Below are 17,844 nucleotides of genomic sequence, written 5' to 3' on the forward strand. Positions count from 1 at the left end.
CGCCACAATCCGATGGTAGGTGATCACAAAGGTAAGGAAACTATTATATGTTGAAAACCTGCCAACAGAACGGCATCAGTTTTGCCGGAATTTGTTCAGGTCTTTGTCTAACAACTCATCGCGCTCTATGCGTTTCACGGCTCGTTGGTCTAGGGGTATGATTCTCGCTTAGGGTGCGAGAGGTCCCGGGTTCAAATCCCGGACGAGCCCACGTTTTGGTTTGGATAATACCTTCTTGCTGTCAGTATGTCGCCTTCTCATTTTTATCAAATTATATTATGCAGTCTTTTGTGTGACACTGTCAGTGTCAGTGTCCTACTATCCCTTCAGGTAGATGTATGCAGCTCATACATATCAAGTGAGTTCTTTCAGTTCAGTAGTTCAGTTTGAAAATGAAATGAAGTGAATTTAAAAAAGTATTAATTGAAATCAATAAAATAACTGGAAAATGCTTTGATATTACCAGAGAACATGCATTAAAGAACCTCGAGGGAATGCATATTTCTTTATCTATGCATTGGTTTCTTCAGTTAATGTGATCTCTTATTTTTATTTATTTCAGCATTGATATATGTATGTACCTATCTACTTCAGCATTTATTTTTTATGCTGAAAATATGTTTCTTAAATGAGTAAAGTTCTCTGATGACTCTGCAGTGGTCGTCTGTATGAGGGACGGACGGGAGGAGGAGTACAGGGCAGTTGTGGATGACTTTGTGGAGTGGGCCGGTAGAAATCACCTGCGTCTGAACGTGGCCAAGACCAGAGAGATGTTGGTCGACTTCAGGAGGAAGACGACAACTCCACAACCGGTGAGAGTTCTGGGAGAGGATGTAGACATGGTGGAGGAGTACAAGTACCTGGGTGTCTCCATCGACAGCAGATTGAACTGGCAGACCAACATCAATGCTGTGTACAAGAAGGGGATGAGTCGACTCTTCTTGAGGAAACTTCGATCCTTCAACGTGTGCAGCAAGATGCTGGAGATGTTCTACCAGCCTGTTGTGGCCAGTGCACTGTACTTCGCCGTAGTCTGCTGGGGGAGCAGCATTGGAGCCGGAGACACCAACAGAATGAACAAACTGGTTAAGAAGGCCGGCTCCATCATTGGCTGCAAACAAGACAATTTGGAAGAGGTGGTGGAGAGGAGGACACTGAAGAAACTATAATCCATATTGGATAACCCAGACCACCCTATCCACCACCTCCTGCAGGGACAGCGGAGCACTTTCTCCAACAGACTGATTCAGCTCTGCTGTCACAAGGAAAGATCCAGGAGAACATTCCTGCCCACTGCAATAAGACTTTACAATAAATCACCTCTGGCCAGATCATCCTCCACATAACTACACACTGCTTCACTGTTGTTTGCTGGGGTTGACTTTTGCACTACTGTTCTTCACCTAGTCAGATAATTCAACACCATTCTATTTCATTGTATATACTGTGCATTTTTGTTGTTTTATCTTATATATTCTATATTCTGATATTTTAATTTGTCCTACTCTGTTATTCTATTGTGCATTTTTTAATACTTAATATTTTTGGTGACTCTGCTACTTTGCTAATTGGTGTGTCTTGCTGCTGTAACATACTAATTTCCCCCTGGGGATAAATAAAGTACCTATCTATCTATCTATCTATCTATCTATCTGTCTATCTATCTATCTATCTAACATATCCATCTATCTATCCATCCATCCATCCATCCATCCATCTATCTATCTAGGAATAAACTGACGGGAGGAGGATCCATCCATCCATCTATAGGAACAAAAATAATTGACCCCGACGTGATTTGAACACGCAACCTTCTGATCTGGAGTCAGACGCGCTACCGTTGCGCCACGAAGTCCTGTCAATTACCTATTCACTCAGAATGAGTATTAGTAGGAATTGATGGACTGAGACTATGATGTCACATATACACTCGAGCGAAATGTATCGCCATACATGGATATATGCCTTAATTGTTAGGTTAATTGACCTGTTAGCTCAGTTGGTTAGAACGTGGTGCTAATAACGCCAAGGTCGCGGGTTCGATACCCTTACTGGCCAAGTGTTTTGTGCTTCCTTGATGACATCAGTTATCCTAAAATTTAGGACCTAAATGAATGATCCACATAAATGTAAAACACGTTGTACAATACTATGGAGGACAGAATATGACTTAAGTATAAATAAAGAAGCAAATAACTGCTGAAATAAATATGGAAATAAATAAATGAATGTATAGATAAATAAATAAATGTTTATAATCAAACAGGACATAAACAAATATATTTATTTCTACATTTCTCTTCACCTAAATGTATTCATTTATGTGTCTGTATGCTAATGTAGTGGGAGGTCCTAACCTCTGTCTAAAGCAGGATTGGTCACAGGAGTGTGATGCTTCTGGTCTACTTCTGTCTTGCACAGTATCGTTGAAGTCAGCCCAGTGTTGCCAAATTGACAACTTTCTCGCTAAATCTGGCGAGTTTCCAAATCCCCTTGGCCACTTTCTTTGTCAAAAGCAACGAGCGACAAATCTAGCGATTTTTTTCTCGTGTTATTGAAGACCTTTGTGGTGTTTTGGAGACTCTGACTCACATATCGTTCTGCAGTTACTGTCCTCAACGAACAGCGGGTGCTGCCGTGAGCCCCTCTGCCGTCCCAAAGCACTCACAGGCGGTCAGTCCCAGCTGCAGACTGTGGAAGCCGTTAGTGCTGCTAGATAGTTTTTTGACGTCGTCTACAGGGATGATTTGCTAGGAATCGGTTGCTTCTGTCTTGCTCCCCTACTTGACCAATCCTGCTTACCTCATTAACATACGGACACAGAGATACAGAAATAAATAAATGAAGGAATACAGAAATGTAGAAATAGATTTATTTATTTATGTCCTGTTTAGGTGTCAACTTTTATTTATTTAATTCAGCATTTAAATATTTCTGTATTTATTTCAGCATTTATTTATTATTTTATTTATTCATTTCTGTATGCATACATTTATTTCTGCATTTATTTATTTATTCCTGTATTTATTGACTTATACTCTGTCCTCCATAGCAAAGCAGGTCGTCTCTCTCTCTCTCGCTCGCTCGCTCTCTCTCTCTCTCTCTCTCTCTCTCTCTCTCTCTCTCTCTCTCTCTCTCTCTCTCTCTCTCTCTCTCTCTCTCTCTCTCTTTCTCTCTCTCTCGCTAGAAACTGACTGAAACACACAATCTATTCAAGCGAACGACCCAATCGCTGAGATTTTTTGAATGGTTATGACGCTTCTGTTTACTGTGTAGCGTTGGTGGTATAGTGGTTAGCATAGCTGCCTTCCAAGCAGTTGACCCGGGTTCGATTCCCGGCCAACGCATCCTTTTTTGATCGTGCCACTACATCGCTCAGGCTTAATTTATTCATTTAATGAATGATGTAAATGATGAATCAAACAACTTTACTGTATGTTCAGAATTGCGGCTTCCAAGATAATCTTGTAAAACTACATATACAGAGCTGTAAATGCCTGTATTGCCTCACATGTAATGAATGTGCTCAACCCGGACTGAGCTCAAGCTGTGGTGATTTAGTGTGTTCATTATGTGAACACTAGAGATGGTGTGCCACTTTAGTACAGGCCTGCCATCCTTCAATGCTCATCTCATATCATCGTGTACAACACCACTGATTTCTTTTTAGTGTCCCAGAAATTACCTTAACTCCAATTTTGCTTCAAGATGTTAACATTTCCCTTCTTATGCACTCACACTTTGAGGGAGCTTGACTTTCTGGTTAGAGAACATAGCAAACACTCTTCTTCTTATTTTCTTCAAGTGTTGACACACGAAGATATAACCTTTGACAATGGGTCGCTTAAAGGGTCACAAAGTTATAGGCGGCCTATGTCACGCACACACACACACACACACACACACACACCATATATCCAGCATGGATTGATAATAGATGTAGACATATACAGACTTGACATAGACTTGCCCAACAGGAAACGTGTTTTTATTTCTCCCCACTAAGTTAATTTGTTATCCTATTCGCCTGTGTTAATCTTGCTTACCCTCATTTTCCCTCTGTTGCCATGGATATGCTATTCCTATGGCAACTGCAGGCCTTTGTGGATGGCCTCAGGCCCCCACTGTAGAGGACTCTCTGAACCTTTCATTACACATTCCCTTCAAGCTCACAGACAAATCACACAAGTAGCACATACTCTAACTCCGTCTCTCTAACTGTCACCCTTTCTCTCTCTCTCTCTCTCTCCATCTCCCTCTGTGCCTCTGTGCTGCTCTGGCCTTGTACTTCTAAGTGCGTGACACTCTGCACATGCTAAAGACATGCCTCACAGCTGTTTCGTCATTTTAGTGTTCATATTCACCAAAATGACACTCGAGCCATTCATTGCGTATGTGTTGCTATGGATGCCAGTGCTGGTTGGAAGAGGGCTGTGATCAGATTTGCGGCACACGTATCAAGCTTTAATATTCGGTGGCAACGGAAACCAGAGCTCAGTCTTTAAAGATGCATGAGACGTCTTGAGCTTTGGAGAACGGAGATGGAGGCTTCGCCAGAGAAGTGTGTCAGAGAGAGTGAAAGCATGGGAGGCTGGTGCAGATGTCAGTGAAGGTGCAACTGGCAGTGAGGGCCTGAAGCGGAGTATAGTATCAAGACTGTTCACTGTCTGTGTGTGTGTGTGTGTGTCTGAGGAGCAAGTGGGGGGGCCTCCACCTGCTGAATGAACCCCGTCAGCGTTGGGGAGTACCATGGGCTACGGGTGGGATCAGCCTTGCTCAGCATTGTGGCGGGCTGCATCATCATCGGGATATCCAGGCAGTGTGACGCCGATGCTGTAGGAGGGATCTTCCTGGGAGCGGGAGGCCTCGGTGAGTGTGTGTGGAAGTTTTTAGGAACTGCTGACCCAGTTGTGGGAACGGTATTTTGTGTCATGATACTTTGAGCTTCTCCCTTCCATGAATCTTTTTCTGTCGTGTCACAATATATTGATGAAGAGTTCTATAAACTGCTTAAAAAACATTATTTTATCACTTCATGACTTTTCTTAATTTGTAAGAGAATAGCTTTAACATTTCCATAATTTCTTTTGGAGGCCTCTATGGAAAATGTTACATACTTCTGTTTTTAGTCTGTGACACCTGGTTATTAAACACGATGGGTAATCACATAATAATTCTAACCCTGATACCATCATTCAAAACCAACCATTCACCCCTCACCACCCCTATCCACCAGCCCGCTGATGGATTTTAACAGGTTAACTTTCCTCAATATGGAGGAAAACCTACTCTACATTTTTTTTATGAATGATTTATTGAAAAACAAAAGAAATATATAATTTTCCATGCATACCCAATAAAGAAATATTTCCTTACTTGATGTAATAATGTTTTGTCACCTTCATTGAATATGCAAGTTTAGGCTGTGTAAAAAGGAAAGTGCCACGTGGGAACTTTTCCAGATATTGTGTTTTAATAAGTTGAGAGGGGAAAAAATTGTATTTAGTAAGAATCGTTATCTCTACATATACAATCTGTGACACCCCAAACAATGAGGAAGTAAAACGTATATTCTCCTCAGAGTATTGTCTGCTTCGAGGAGGACACGTTCATATCCAACGGGCAAACTGAGGAACATTTTTTTTTTTTTTAATTTAAATCCCAAATTAGTGAAAGTTCTTTGCCCTGTGACATTTCCCCTCTGCCGCTCTTGAAAAAAACACCATGTGATCACTTGATACAACGGTGTAACTGGAACCAACTGAAAGCCAGAGGAGCTTCCCTGCCCAGATAAAGGAGTGAGAGAAAGAGCGAAGGGCAGGGCTTTCGATGCGACGACGACAACATCAGCATGCATAGTTAATGGTAAATGTATTCTCACCGTTGATCTGATCAGCTTTCAATAATTCATCAATAATTCATGTGCACAAGCGTTTGGCAAATCAAAAAGTGAGCGCAGCAGCTTGATGGAGTCGTTCACTCTGTGCAGCACTTGTGCAGCTAAGTAGCATCTAATTATGTGTTTTGGGGCTCCGACACACAGGCTGACTAATGAGTGTGAACAGAGTGTCCTCGACAGATTCTTTTCACTCCTTCTGCAGTTGCATGACATTTTGAGCACACTCAGGCTCGTCACAGCCACCCTCCGGACCTGCCGGGGTTTAATGTCGACTCTTGTGGCTTATAAGGGAAATCAATAACTGTTGAATTGGAGCGGAGTGCCACTGAGAGGCCCTGCGGTTCAGATATTAATTTATACTTGGAGCTGAGCAGGAAGTAACATCACACTCTGTATGTAAAAATGTCTGAAGGCTATTTCATCGAAGGCTGTCATTGATGTGATGTCTCAGCTTATATGAAGAGCTGCTCTGCCCTCTGGTGTGCCCACTTTAGAGCAAATACCGGTCAGAAAATAAACATGATTGATTATCATTTCTTTTGAGTACAAGATTGTGACAAATCAGTCGCGCCAACATTGCAGTTAATCTGTTCTTACTGGTTATTTATCCTACCAATAGTGGTTCGGACATTATAATAAAAGCAGTGTTTATATGTAATTCATCAATTTAGTTTTGCTGTCTGCTTTCCAGGCCTGCTCATATCGATCTACCCCTTCATAAGAGCCTGGCTGAACATCAACCATATTCTTCCATCCTTCGGTACGTTGTTTGATTTGAACAATCAATTGAAACACTTTTAAAGATATTTAAAGTCACACGTTACTTCGTCTCTTGTCTTAACAACCCAGGGAACTTCAGAGTGCACCCCACACCTGCCAATCCCGCTCCTGCTCAACCTGTAGAGACACTACGAAGAGAAGGTGAGCGAGTGTGGAGCCAGCCTGATGCGCAATGTTTCAACAGAAAAGTCAGTCAACCATATCCATGTTGTTGTTAGTGAGCTGTCCAGTATGTGTTGACACCGGTCTGCACACTGTGGAGCTGATAGTTAACACCAGTGAGAAAGGTGTTGGGTCTATGTGGTTATTGCAGAGCATCAGTCATCTTACTAATATCGCACGGGGTGCAGTTGAAAAGAAAAAAAACAACAACAAAAAAGAGAGAGAGAGAGAGAGAGAGAGAGAGAGAGAGAGAGAGAGAGAGAGAGAGAGAGAGAGAGAGAGAGAGAGAGAGTTTACTTCTTTCATAACCACTTTTTATTGACCTGGATGGAAAACATTATGAGATCGAGGAAAGATGTAAGAGAAAATATTCACAGTGATGAGAGAATCTGACTGGAAATGCATTCATGTAAATATGGCCACATGAATGTTATCACAAGACACAAGAACCGAACACGAGTTTGTGCTCCAGTGAAAATAACTAGAATGAAAACACTAAATAGTTTGTATATTGAAAGCAAACACTGGAAGTCAGTGATATGAAATCTTTTCATGTGTGATAGAGGTCGTTTGTTTGTGTAAATCTGGTTTTAATTCATTTCAGAGATTTTAGAGATTTATTAAGAAACATGTGGAGCATCTCTCCATGATCATTTCTAACAGAGATTTATTCTTTCAGCACACCGGCTTTGTGTATGAATCAAGAAATATTTCTTAATATTTTTTCATTCTATTATTTGGGCATAATCCATCATATACAATCCAGCATTAACTCTTGAATTCATTTCCTGAATATCTTTGTAGAACATGCAATAAACAGATTTACTGTCGTTTGTACAGAAAACACATGTATTATTATTTTCAAACCCAAATGTTCCGGTTAAATTTCACTGATGAAATAGAAAAGCGTTGGTCAGGAGTTATTATCAATTAGCAGTGAGATGGCAATTTCTCCTTTCATTTCCTCCTCATGGCATCAATCTCTCTGTTTATCCTCCTGGAGAGACCTCCTGGGGGTCTCTGTAAATTAAAGAGTACGGCCTCGACACGCTCTACATGGAAAGTGTCACGTATAAATAAAATGGACTTGAATTGACTCCCGTGCTCTCGACAGGGACTCAGAGTCAGCTAAATCTGGAGCGGTCTAAGAGTCGAATGGGAACCTTTGTGGAGGGCGGACCGATGGCTGAGACCAACCCAGATGAGGGGTACGTGGACAATATTATTTATGCAGGGAATTTTTTTCCACATGCGACTAATGTGGATTAGAGCAAGAAGCGGGTTGACATTCATAAAGTGCAAGAAAGATAACGTCCCATTGAAAGTCTCCTCTGCTGTCATCTTCTAACACGAAAGAACATGTCACCTTAACCGAGTGGTTCCTCTCCCTCCATTCATCCTCCTCCAGCAGGACATTTGCTATGTCAGATTGAGCTCTTTAAATCATTGCAAAGACAGCTCGACCTCTGACCTTCTGAACCCGTTATTACTGATTTATTTACATACAACTTACTGAATGTGTTGGCCGATTAGGCAACACTTGCCCATTTTATCTTACTGACATTTATAACTGCCAACCTGTTGGCCTATTTATTTATGAATGACTTATTAATGACTTATTTGACTTAACAGTGGGGACATTTTCAGATCATCAACCTCACCAGAATCTAAATGCTGCGTTCATCATTGATTTTCCCTTGATCGTTTCAACATTAGAATATTTTCACACACTGACTTTGTCATTTGTTGACCTAACACTGCGAGATTGTTTTGGATGCATCATAAATCCACATGTAAATGCCCCAACATCAATTCACTGAAACAGACTTTTAATGACACATAAAGCCGAGTGTTAACTCAGCTGCCTTTAACTTTAACTGCCCTTATGAAGTGGAACAAGCGCTTTAACTTACTATAGTAACACAGATCTTTCTAGGATAATGTTCAGGAGTCATGCTTTTATTTCATTGTAATGAGATCATGACGCCCTGCCAGACAGAGACTTCAGAGCAGTGCAGTGATTTGACCTGCACTGTTTCGATGTGTGTGTCGGCAGTCTCTCTCAGAGTCAATTTCGGGTTTAAGGCGGTCACTGCAAGGCATGAGATTGATCTACGCGGTTTGATGGCTTATTAATTGTATTCGATGGTGCTCTTTTTGTGACGTGTCCAGTAACCTTTTCTTTATGCCGTAGTTTAAAAGAGAAGATGTTGAGGTGCCAAAAAACCTAGTTTACCTTGACAAGATTAAGCTGTTGCACTAATTCATGGACAAAATGATCAATCGCTAAATATAAAGGGCGCGGTGGTGATTAAGCCATGCTACATGAGGGACTATGTTTCTGTATTCTCTGCACTCATATATTATTTCGATCACAGAGCTAAAATGTCGGTAGACCAGCAAACAAAACACCTCACACAAGAACATGTGCTTTTGTGTTCAGAGGAGAAATGGGGACTTTCAAAAGGGAACATTACAAAGTATCACCTCCTTTCACAGTCACTTTGGATGTTCGGATATCCATAACAAGCATTTTAGCAAACCTGTGACTGACATATATGAAAATTTTAAAATAATCATTTGTCAAAGCTTGATATTGTTAAATTGAGACTACTAAGGTCACGTTTGTCTTGCAATGCCAATGCTAGTTTTCTTACTTCAGCTTCATATGATCCACAGAGACCACAAATTGTGTGGGACACGCATGTAAAATGTATGTTGTGTTCATTTCATTGCATTAGTGACATACCAACACACAAATTATGCAGAGCAGGCTTTTCAAAACTATCGGTTACATTTTTAGATGACTTCGGGGAAGAACGTAAGACGGGTTGTCCCAAATTGAGGGAAGACGTAACACAACAGATAAAGACAGACAAATACTTTCCTAATTTCTAATCTTCTAATTTTGCCTCGAGATGTTTCATTCAGCTTCATCAGACACATCATCCCTTTGCTTACGTGAGTCCTGCTCTGGCGTGTTGCAGGACATCTTCAGACATGCCAGACATCTTATCGAGACGGAAGCCCAAGCAGCCGCCTTCTGATCAAGACCTGCCATGATGTCATCACATGACCTGACGGACCAATTTTATTCAACTTCCCTGCTAAATCTTCGTCATGAAGTGGCTTTCAAAGGTGGGGCAAAAGATAATGGTCTTCTGTAGAATTGTGGCTGAACTTGCGGAGCGTTTGTTGAGATGACCTCCTGACATTGTACTTGTGTGGCCGAATAAACACCTCCAAAGATGAACTCGTGAGTGCTTGAGAAGTAGTTCCAAACTTCCTGCTAATGAGTGAATACAAAGTAAGCCAAGTAGTCCCACTTGTGTGCAGCTCATCTCACCGCCTCACAATGTCTTCAGCCGCCAATTAAGAAATGGTAACGGTCGTTATGTGACGGTGGGACTCGTACAAGTGTCGGCTCAAGTTCCCCTGCTCGTATTTGCCGTGAGCAAAATAAATTGGAATACATGTGTGCAGACAGACCGACACGCAAACAGTTACATCCTGCTGCACGCGCACACTGAACTGCACCCCCGCAGTGAAACGTAATACATTGATATTCAGGATGGCAAAGGCAGAATGACTGCTGCATGGGGAAGAATGCTGCGCTCTGACAATAACGGTGGCGTGCTGCGAGCATGAATTGTGTCAGCAACGGTAGCCAGAGGAGCCTGCAGGAGTCTTTTAAAGAGATTTTCGAGGTATCAATCTAGAATTGCCCAACGCAATAAATGTGAATTGAATTTCAATGGTCGGGTTGCAAACCAAAGGCTGCATGAACGGTCTCAGCAAACAAACGGAAGAGTTAAGAGGTAATGCTTTATTCATAACAACAGATTCTGGGTTGCCAGGTGGTGTTTATCCTCCTCCAGCAGGACATTTGCTATGTCGGTTTTAGCTCTTTAAATCATTACAAAGACAGTTCAACCTATGAACTTCTGAACCCGTAATTAATGATTTATTTACATACAACTTACTGAATTTGTTGGCCTATTAGGCAACACTTGCCCATTTTATCTTCCTGACATTCATAACTGCCAACCTGTTGGCATATTTATTTATTAATGGCGTATTAATGACTTATTTGACTTAACAGTGGTGACATTTTTCACCAAAGTAATTAATTAGTTATAATTAATTACTTTATTTTTACATTTAATTGATTTCTTAACCTTTAATTAAGCCATTAATTCCAACTTATGACTCCTCCATAAAAAAGTGGCATCATATTATTTAATGGTATGACTGAAAACACCTTAACAAAGAAACCGACTGTAAATTACATTAAAAAAATGAATTTGAGGCTTTAATTTTAAAATATAATTTAAAGAAAAAGCAGCAACAAGTAAGTAAAGGGGAGCTAGTGAGCACAGGCACGGTGCAACAGCCTTCACCTTCATCATCCCCTTCACACACACACACACACACACACACACACACACACACACACACACACACACACACACACACACACACACACAAGGATGGCTGAGGAGGAGACAGGAGAGTCGCATCCAGAGGTTCACAGAGGAGAGAAGATGCTCTGCGCGGCGGATCAAAAATGTATGCAATAATGATCTGACGACACGCCCACCACCGGAGAGACACCTCGCCTGTATTCGCGGTTCCCCGGTCCCCGGTCACCCCACCATTCGTTTCCGTCGCAGGATGACCTCGCCGGTGCTGCTGCGTGCGTCTCGGTCCACATCGGGAGCAGCGCGCGGTGTTGCGTCTGTGTGCCAACTCAGAAGAGATGCCATCTCAGTCACCTAAGAGATCTGTCCCCTCTTCTCCTCGTGGTATGTTCCTCAGCAGGTCGGATCGCGTTGCTTTTTGTGTTTCCATGGCCACCGATTGAACGGCTGTCATGACTTGTGCCCTCAGCGCCGCGAAGCCACGAAGGCAGGATGAAAACCCCTCGTTTGGTGTTTATGCGTCCTTTCAACCTCTCAGTAATTACGCGCGGTAATTAGGCATCTACTGATTAGACAATGGAAAGACCTGCAGTGCATCGACATACAGGGTAAGATTTTTTTTTTACGGGTTAATTACACAGGAATGTAACACATCTGTGCTGTACATTTAAATGTGTTCTAAGCAAAGCCTAGTTCACAATGAATCGTACTGTTTGTATTTGCATGCGTGGTCATAGTTTTACTGATATACACATTTACAAAAAGGATATCCTTTCCCCACACCCCCTTTCTTCATTTGCACTGTGACAGGGCTGATTAGATTGCAACTAAATACTGAAAAGCCATTCACACCGTGGCCTTGATGCCATTAAATGAAGCAGCTGCAGTGCCATTGCACACATTTTACTTCACAGACCTATCGAATGAGCAGCAATTATGAACAAACCTCTTTAATTATTAAGCAGTATGACTTGTTTTTCAATATGATGGTGCAAGAGTCACAGGGTGCATGCATCTCATTTGTATTGTAATGCAACAGTGTAGATGGTTAAATTCCCAATTAACGGTCCCACCAATTTATTTCAATGTTTTTTTTATTTATTTTTTGGTATGATGTGCTCTGTACTTGTCGTGTGTGTTGTTTTACATGAAAATTGAGCAAAAGAAGCTAAATCCAATTTAAAACATAGTCCAGTTGATTTAAATGCTCAGTATTTTCAGCAGTCCTTCCCCGTATACGTGTGAGACAGGCTTCCGGTGTCTCTATGATATTAACCACAGCAATACTGAGCCAACCGTAACACTCACCTGCATAGTGGCCAGTGTATTCAGCTTTTAGCTGATCAGATTTTATTCATGAAATGTGTAATTTATAGGAGTAGCAGGGCAGAGTGATGCATGTTCAGAGCTCATTACACAAAGTCTCTCAGGGAGTACACAATGATCATTCGATATTTGTTCAGTACACTGGTGGACCGAACAAGAGCAGGATTATCAGAGTGTTTCTTGTGTGCATCCAAAAAGATACTCTAACAGCTGTTTTGTCATTTACAGACAAAGATGTTCCTGGCTGTGAATTTGTTTAAACATTGCCATGGGGAAGAGTGTGGACTGAAACACGGAGAGATTTGATAACACAGTGGAAGAGAGAGAGCTCGGGAGGAGAAGACATGGTCATCACCGATAGAAACACTGGCACCTCTGTACCTAAAAAGGAGCCGAAGAAGACGAGGAGGACGTCTCGCCCTCATGGCCTACCTTCTCCGGCGCTCTGCTGTGCCTGCGGCCTGTGCATCATGCTGGCTGGACTCAACATCACCCTCGTGGGAGCGTTCGCCTTCAGCACGCTGGTGCCTTCTGCCAATCCCCCGATCATCATCGGACCGATCCTTCTGCTGGTGGCCTTCTCCTTTTTCGGGGCCTGTTGCGTGTGCAGCCGCCTCCCCCCTCCCCACAGCTCACGGAGGTCCAAGGTGGGCGGCAGGGGCGCGGGGCTGATGGGACACGGCGGGCTGGCTGGTGGGGCAGCGTTTGAAATAGAGGTCAGCGAGCACACGCTGCAGGATACCACAGCTGTGCAGCTCAGCCCCACCTCATCCCCGGGTTCGTCCCGGGCGTCCAGCCCAGAAAAGGAGGCTCCTGACGCGGCCCTACCAGGACCCTGCAAGCTCTTCACCATGGAGACCAATGGCCCCCCTTCTGGTTCCGCCACCGCAGTCTACTCAGCCTCCACGGCAGCAGGAGGGGAGGTGAGGCTCAACCTGCCGCGTGAAGAAGTGGTCGCCTATAGCAGAGCAGAAACTCTTCCGAGGCCGGAGCTGCCAGTGTAAATATCCTTCTGGGCCGAGGGCTTGCTGGATGTGATCGTGTCCTCTAGTTTACGTAGTGCCATATTTCTGGTTGTGTACAGAATGCTTTTGATTTCCTTGCTGCGCAGCCAACTGGTAATTAGCATGCAAAGTTAATGAAACATCCAAGTGTTTGTGGATCATAAGATTTGGAATTCAAATTCCTACCGCTCTTGTGCTGTGTGTTTGTTTTCCCCTCCATGGTATTTGTTTTTTAACATGGGGCCTTATGAACAGTCTATCAACAACTTTTATCTTTCACTGCTACGCACCCATCAGCAGTGATTTCAGAGGGCTGGCATGAAAAATATTGATTGTTGATCTGTTCTGAACACGTTAGGATTAGATGTGAAAGGTCAACAGTGAACTGTGCCGGTACGTCTGTTGTGACATTTGACATTTTGTGTGCCATTCTCAGTGCTGAACTTCTTTTGGGGGCATAAGATATTTTAACTCACAGAAGTCCCAAAGCAATATTCTCTCACCTGAGAATAAATGATCTGTAGTTATTGTTCTTTTCACAAGTAAGAATACACACTTCTTGTCTACACCCAACACCTTTGTAATGAATAACGGTCCATATTGAACAGCTTGTTACAGTATATTTACATGTAACCGTGTATGATGTCGGATCGTGGAAACGTCAACATTTTTGTCATCGCGCCAACATCAACACATCACCGCTTTCTTTTCTGATTTCACATTCAGTTTCCATTGAAGGTGATCACAACTCACAGTTTTAAGGGCACGTTCATCATAACATTTACAGTCATTCATAAACGGTGCAATGCAGTTAAGGTCGCGTTCCAAGCGGAGTAGGGCCATACCTCACCTACCAATGTGTCATAACGACGATTTTGCCATCACGAATTCCAATTCACGGTGGGACTCCACGCAGGAACGCTTTACAAATGTGAACATGTGAATGTCACAGTACTGAATTCTTATTCTTAACGTCTGATGTGACAAACTTAGAACTTAACCGCCACTGAACTTTGTATGTACGACAGAGGCAAGCCAAGAAGTCTGACACATAGTTTAGATATTCAGATTGCATAAAAATAACTAATTCCCCCATCACTGTGAACTCGACTGGTCAAAAGAGACATTCCCTGATTTCCTTTGAAAGGAAAAGTTGCCTTAGACTGAACTATCAGGATCAAACCAATGAGGGCTATAACAAAAGTGCACAATAGCATTTCTCTTCAGAAAGCTCTGGGTTTTTATTCCATATTATTCGGAAAGCCTCAACGTTTTTTTTAGTTTTTTTTATGGGTATTGCAAATGCATGCAAACGGCTTAAATGTTCCATCCCCGCAGAAATGTATGTGGAGCAGCAGAAGAGTGGACACGTGCATACGGACACAGCTCAGTGAAGCGAGCATTCCCTTAAACAGCGTAAACCTCCATGCTGTGTAAGCCGTCTGACGTGCTGAGCTTACTTTTGCATGTTCGGAGATCATGGAAATGCACAACAACACCCCGTTGTGAACTATCGGTGTTATCTGTCTAAATTGTGTAGCACTTCGACAAAAATCTGGGAAAATGTACGGATAGAATGTTTTTGTGAAGATTATAATTTGTTTATTTTCAAAAGTGACGATTCAAATGTGAATCCTTCAAAAGATATGAATAAAAAAAGGCTCTTTCATTAGAACATGAGGTTGCTCATTATGTATGTGTGGCACAACACCGTGTTCCTGCTACACTGCGTTTTGGTGTCATCATGAAGTGAAATGAATAAAAATGTCCAACTGGATTGGTTATATGTTTAAATTTCAAACAGGTTCAGTGTAGTCTTGGGATAGCCGCCTTTCCTTTGGGGCGTGATTGTCTTTACAAGCATTATTCATTCCAAGAGGGAGACTGTGAAGATTCTATAACAGCAGCTTGTGGGAAAACCAACAAGACGTCAATCAGAAACGATCCCCCAGAAGTGTCAGAAAGAAGGTCCTTCCATGCCAAACCAACCAGTCCTTCCAGTGTCACAGCTAGAGATGCAACTAACGATTATCAACTGATCAGCTTGTTGTTTCAGCCCCTGTGGCATCGCCCTCTGCAGTGAAACATCTCAGTCCGGCTCGTTGGAAACGTGTTCCGAAGAAGCGAACAGGGAAAGCTCCTCATCCTTTAATAACACATCACATCAAGATGCCATTGAGAAACCACTCAATATGAGCTCCATCTGGCTCCTCTACGAGCGTGTAAGTGTGTTTAAAGCGTTTATCACTGGAGGGCGCCAGGGCCACGTCTATGAGTTTCAGCTCAAAGTTACATAAAACGCGGCTGGGATTAAACCAACAAAGATTGTGTGTGACCCATTTATCAGATGCATCTTAACATACAGTAACAGAGGGGTAAGAACACAGAGGCTGCATATCAAGGGGTATTTCTGTGTTACACATACTAACTGAAGCGCTGCACCATTCAAACCCCCTGTTTCCTCACCTTTCAACTGCTTCCAGGTTCATGTTGCGTTACAACCGTGAAACACAACCTCTTCTGCCTGTTGGCCTTCACCGACGAGGCTCATAAAACATATTAAATGTTTAGTCAGCTGGAGGTTGGACAATTTATTGCCTTCTGGAGGTGCGCAGGTTTATAGGGGAGATGCAGCCTGAGGAGGATATTCCCATGTGTATGAGCAAAGGTCAGGGAGACGTGTCATGGTGTAACCGCAGTTAAAGTTTACTTGTCACCAAAAAAAGGGGGATAAATGGAAGTCACCATTTGCCCTTTAAACCCTCCCTTGTGTATTCGGCCTTCTTTTCATAAGCACTTTAATTGGAAAAAGCTTTGATTTCCACAAAAAGTAGGCCCCATGCTCTGTGAAAACTGTGAAAAGACCGCTTTCCCTCGGCCTTTCCAACCCTTTTTGTATCGGCCAAATACTGGTTTTACGGTTCCTCAGTAAGACTGCAGACTGCTGCTAAAATGAACTTGTTTTTTTTTTGATAGCTCTCTGTCGTATGCCAAATTATGAGTAATGCTAAACTTTCTCAGCAGACACTTGACCTGGATTTCTCTTCTATCACAGCAGCTACCAAATGTACCCTGTGACTGGAAAATGTTGGCGCTACAAACAGACCACTGTTTTTTGATTTATGTCAGAAAACCAAAGAGAAAAACACTGCTCATTGTCAGAATAAAAGCATTGACCTTATTTAGTGCAGGAGGAAATGCCAATGATTCTGTGACTCAGTGTCCACCTTTGGTGATTGCTTCATTTCACTGGTGACGATACAGCAACCTATTTTAGGCCTTCCCTGCGACCCTGCAAGTGTTTACTCAACATTGGTAACAGAGTTCTCAGAGTACCGTTGAACATGTGATTTAATCTGAAAACATATCAGGTAAACTTCATTCTGAGGAGTGTTTTGGTCCTCCATGTGCCATGCATGGGTGGGCCTCGTGACGGCCGGGCTGCTCCTGCTGGCTCTCTCTGACTGGGCCAGTTTGAGGGTGACATGGTGAAGAAAGCTCCTCACAGATACAGCAGATTTTGATTGAAGCCAACGAGAGGCCGAATACTAACGCTACGGTGCTCTGCATATCAATGGCCACTGACAATGGTGTCCCTCGCCATTCTTAACTCCTCCATTCACCCTCAGTAAATGGCACTTTATTCAAGTGGCCGGGCTGTTGCATAACCTCCCTTTTCACCAATCTATATGTGGGCCCAGGGAGAAGGAAATGTACACAGTAGAGCGCACGGAGAGAGGATCCCAGTGCAGTTCGGAGGAAAATATCAAAGCACAGGAAAACGTTGCATGTGTTTGCATGTGTGACCCCCGGGACACGGCCTGATGTGCATTCATGCAGGGCCGGTCTAATCAATCACTCTTCCCGATACCCAGCCCTTAACAAAGCCAATCAATGTTGTTTTCGGCTTCTTCGGTGACGCTCGGCTACCATGCACACTTGTGTGGAGATAAAGCCGGTTTCCTGTCACCCAGTCTTTGACCTGTTCTGTGAATATTACCCTTTTGCATGCGGCCCGCTGTTTAACCAACCAAATCAATAGACGGACTGAAAATAGAAGGGCGGTGTGGCAATATTTAAAGGTGACTACTGGATAAATATTCAACTTGTGAGTCCATCAGCAAGCGAGGCCACGTAGTAAACATTACAGAGGGGAGTTGCATATGATTCCCGGAATGTACTATTGTGAATAGTGCATCCCTGGTGGGAAGCCAGGTCAGACAGCATGTGCAGCACAGTGTTACAATGGATC

General features: G+C 42.8%; 2 protein-coding genes across 2 annotated transcripts; both read left to right on the forward strand.

Annotated features, from left to right (window-relative positions):
* Positions 1-4,721: 4,721 nt before the first annotated feature.
* On the forward strand, positions 4,722-9,904 carry kncn (kinocilin; the record flags this gene model as incomplete). Its single annotated transcript, XM_079285145.1, has 5 exons — positions 4,722-4,869; positions 6,591-6,659; positions 6,749-6,820; positions 7,956-8,049; positions 9,829-9,904. The coding sequence occupies 5 exons, from the start codon at positions 4,722-4,724 to the stop codon at positions 9,902-9,904; spliced, it is 459 nt and encodes a 152-aa protein (XP_079141271.1).
* Positions 9,905-11,819: 1,915 nt separating this feature from the next.
* On the forward strand, positions 11,820-13,592 carry tmem275a (transmembrane protein 275a; the record flags this gene model as incomplete). The annotated part of the gene is made up of 2 exons (XM_079285918.1): positions 11,820-11,870; positions 12,817-13,592. The coding sequence occupies exon 2, from the start codon at positions 12,933-12,935 to the stop codon at positions 13,590-13,592; it is 660 nt and encodes a 219-aa protein (XP_079142044.1). The 5' UTR covers positions 11,820-11,870; positions 12,817-12,932.
* Between the last annotated feature and the right edge of the window lie 4,252 nt (positions 13,593-17,844).

The sequence above is a fragment of the Melanostigma gelatinosum genome (assembly GCF_949748355.1).
Source record: "Melanostigma gelatinosum genome assembly, chromosome: 15".
NCBI lineage: Eukaryota > Metazoa > Chordata > Actinopteri > Perciformes > Zoarcidae > Melanostigma > Melanostigma gelatinosum.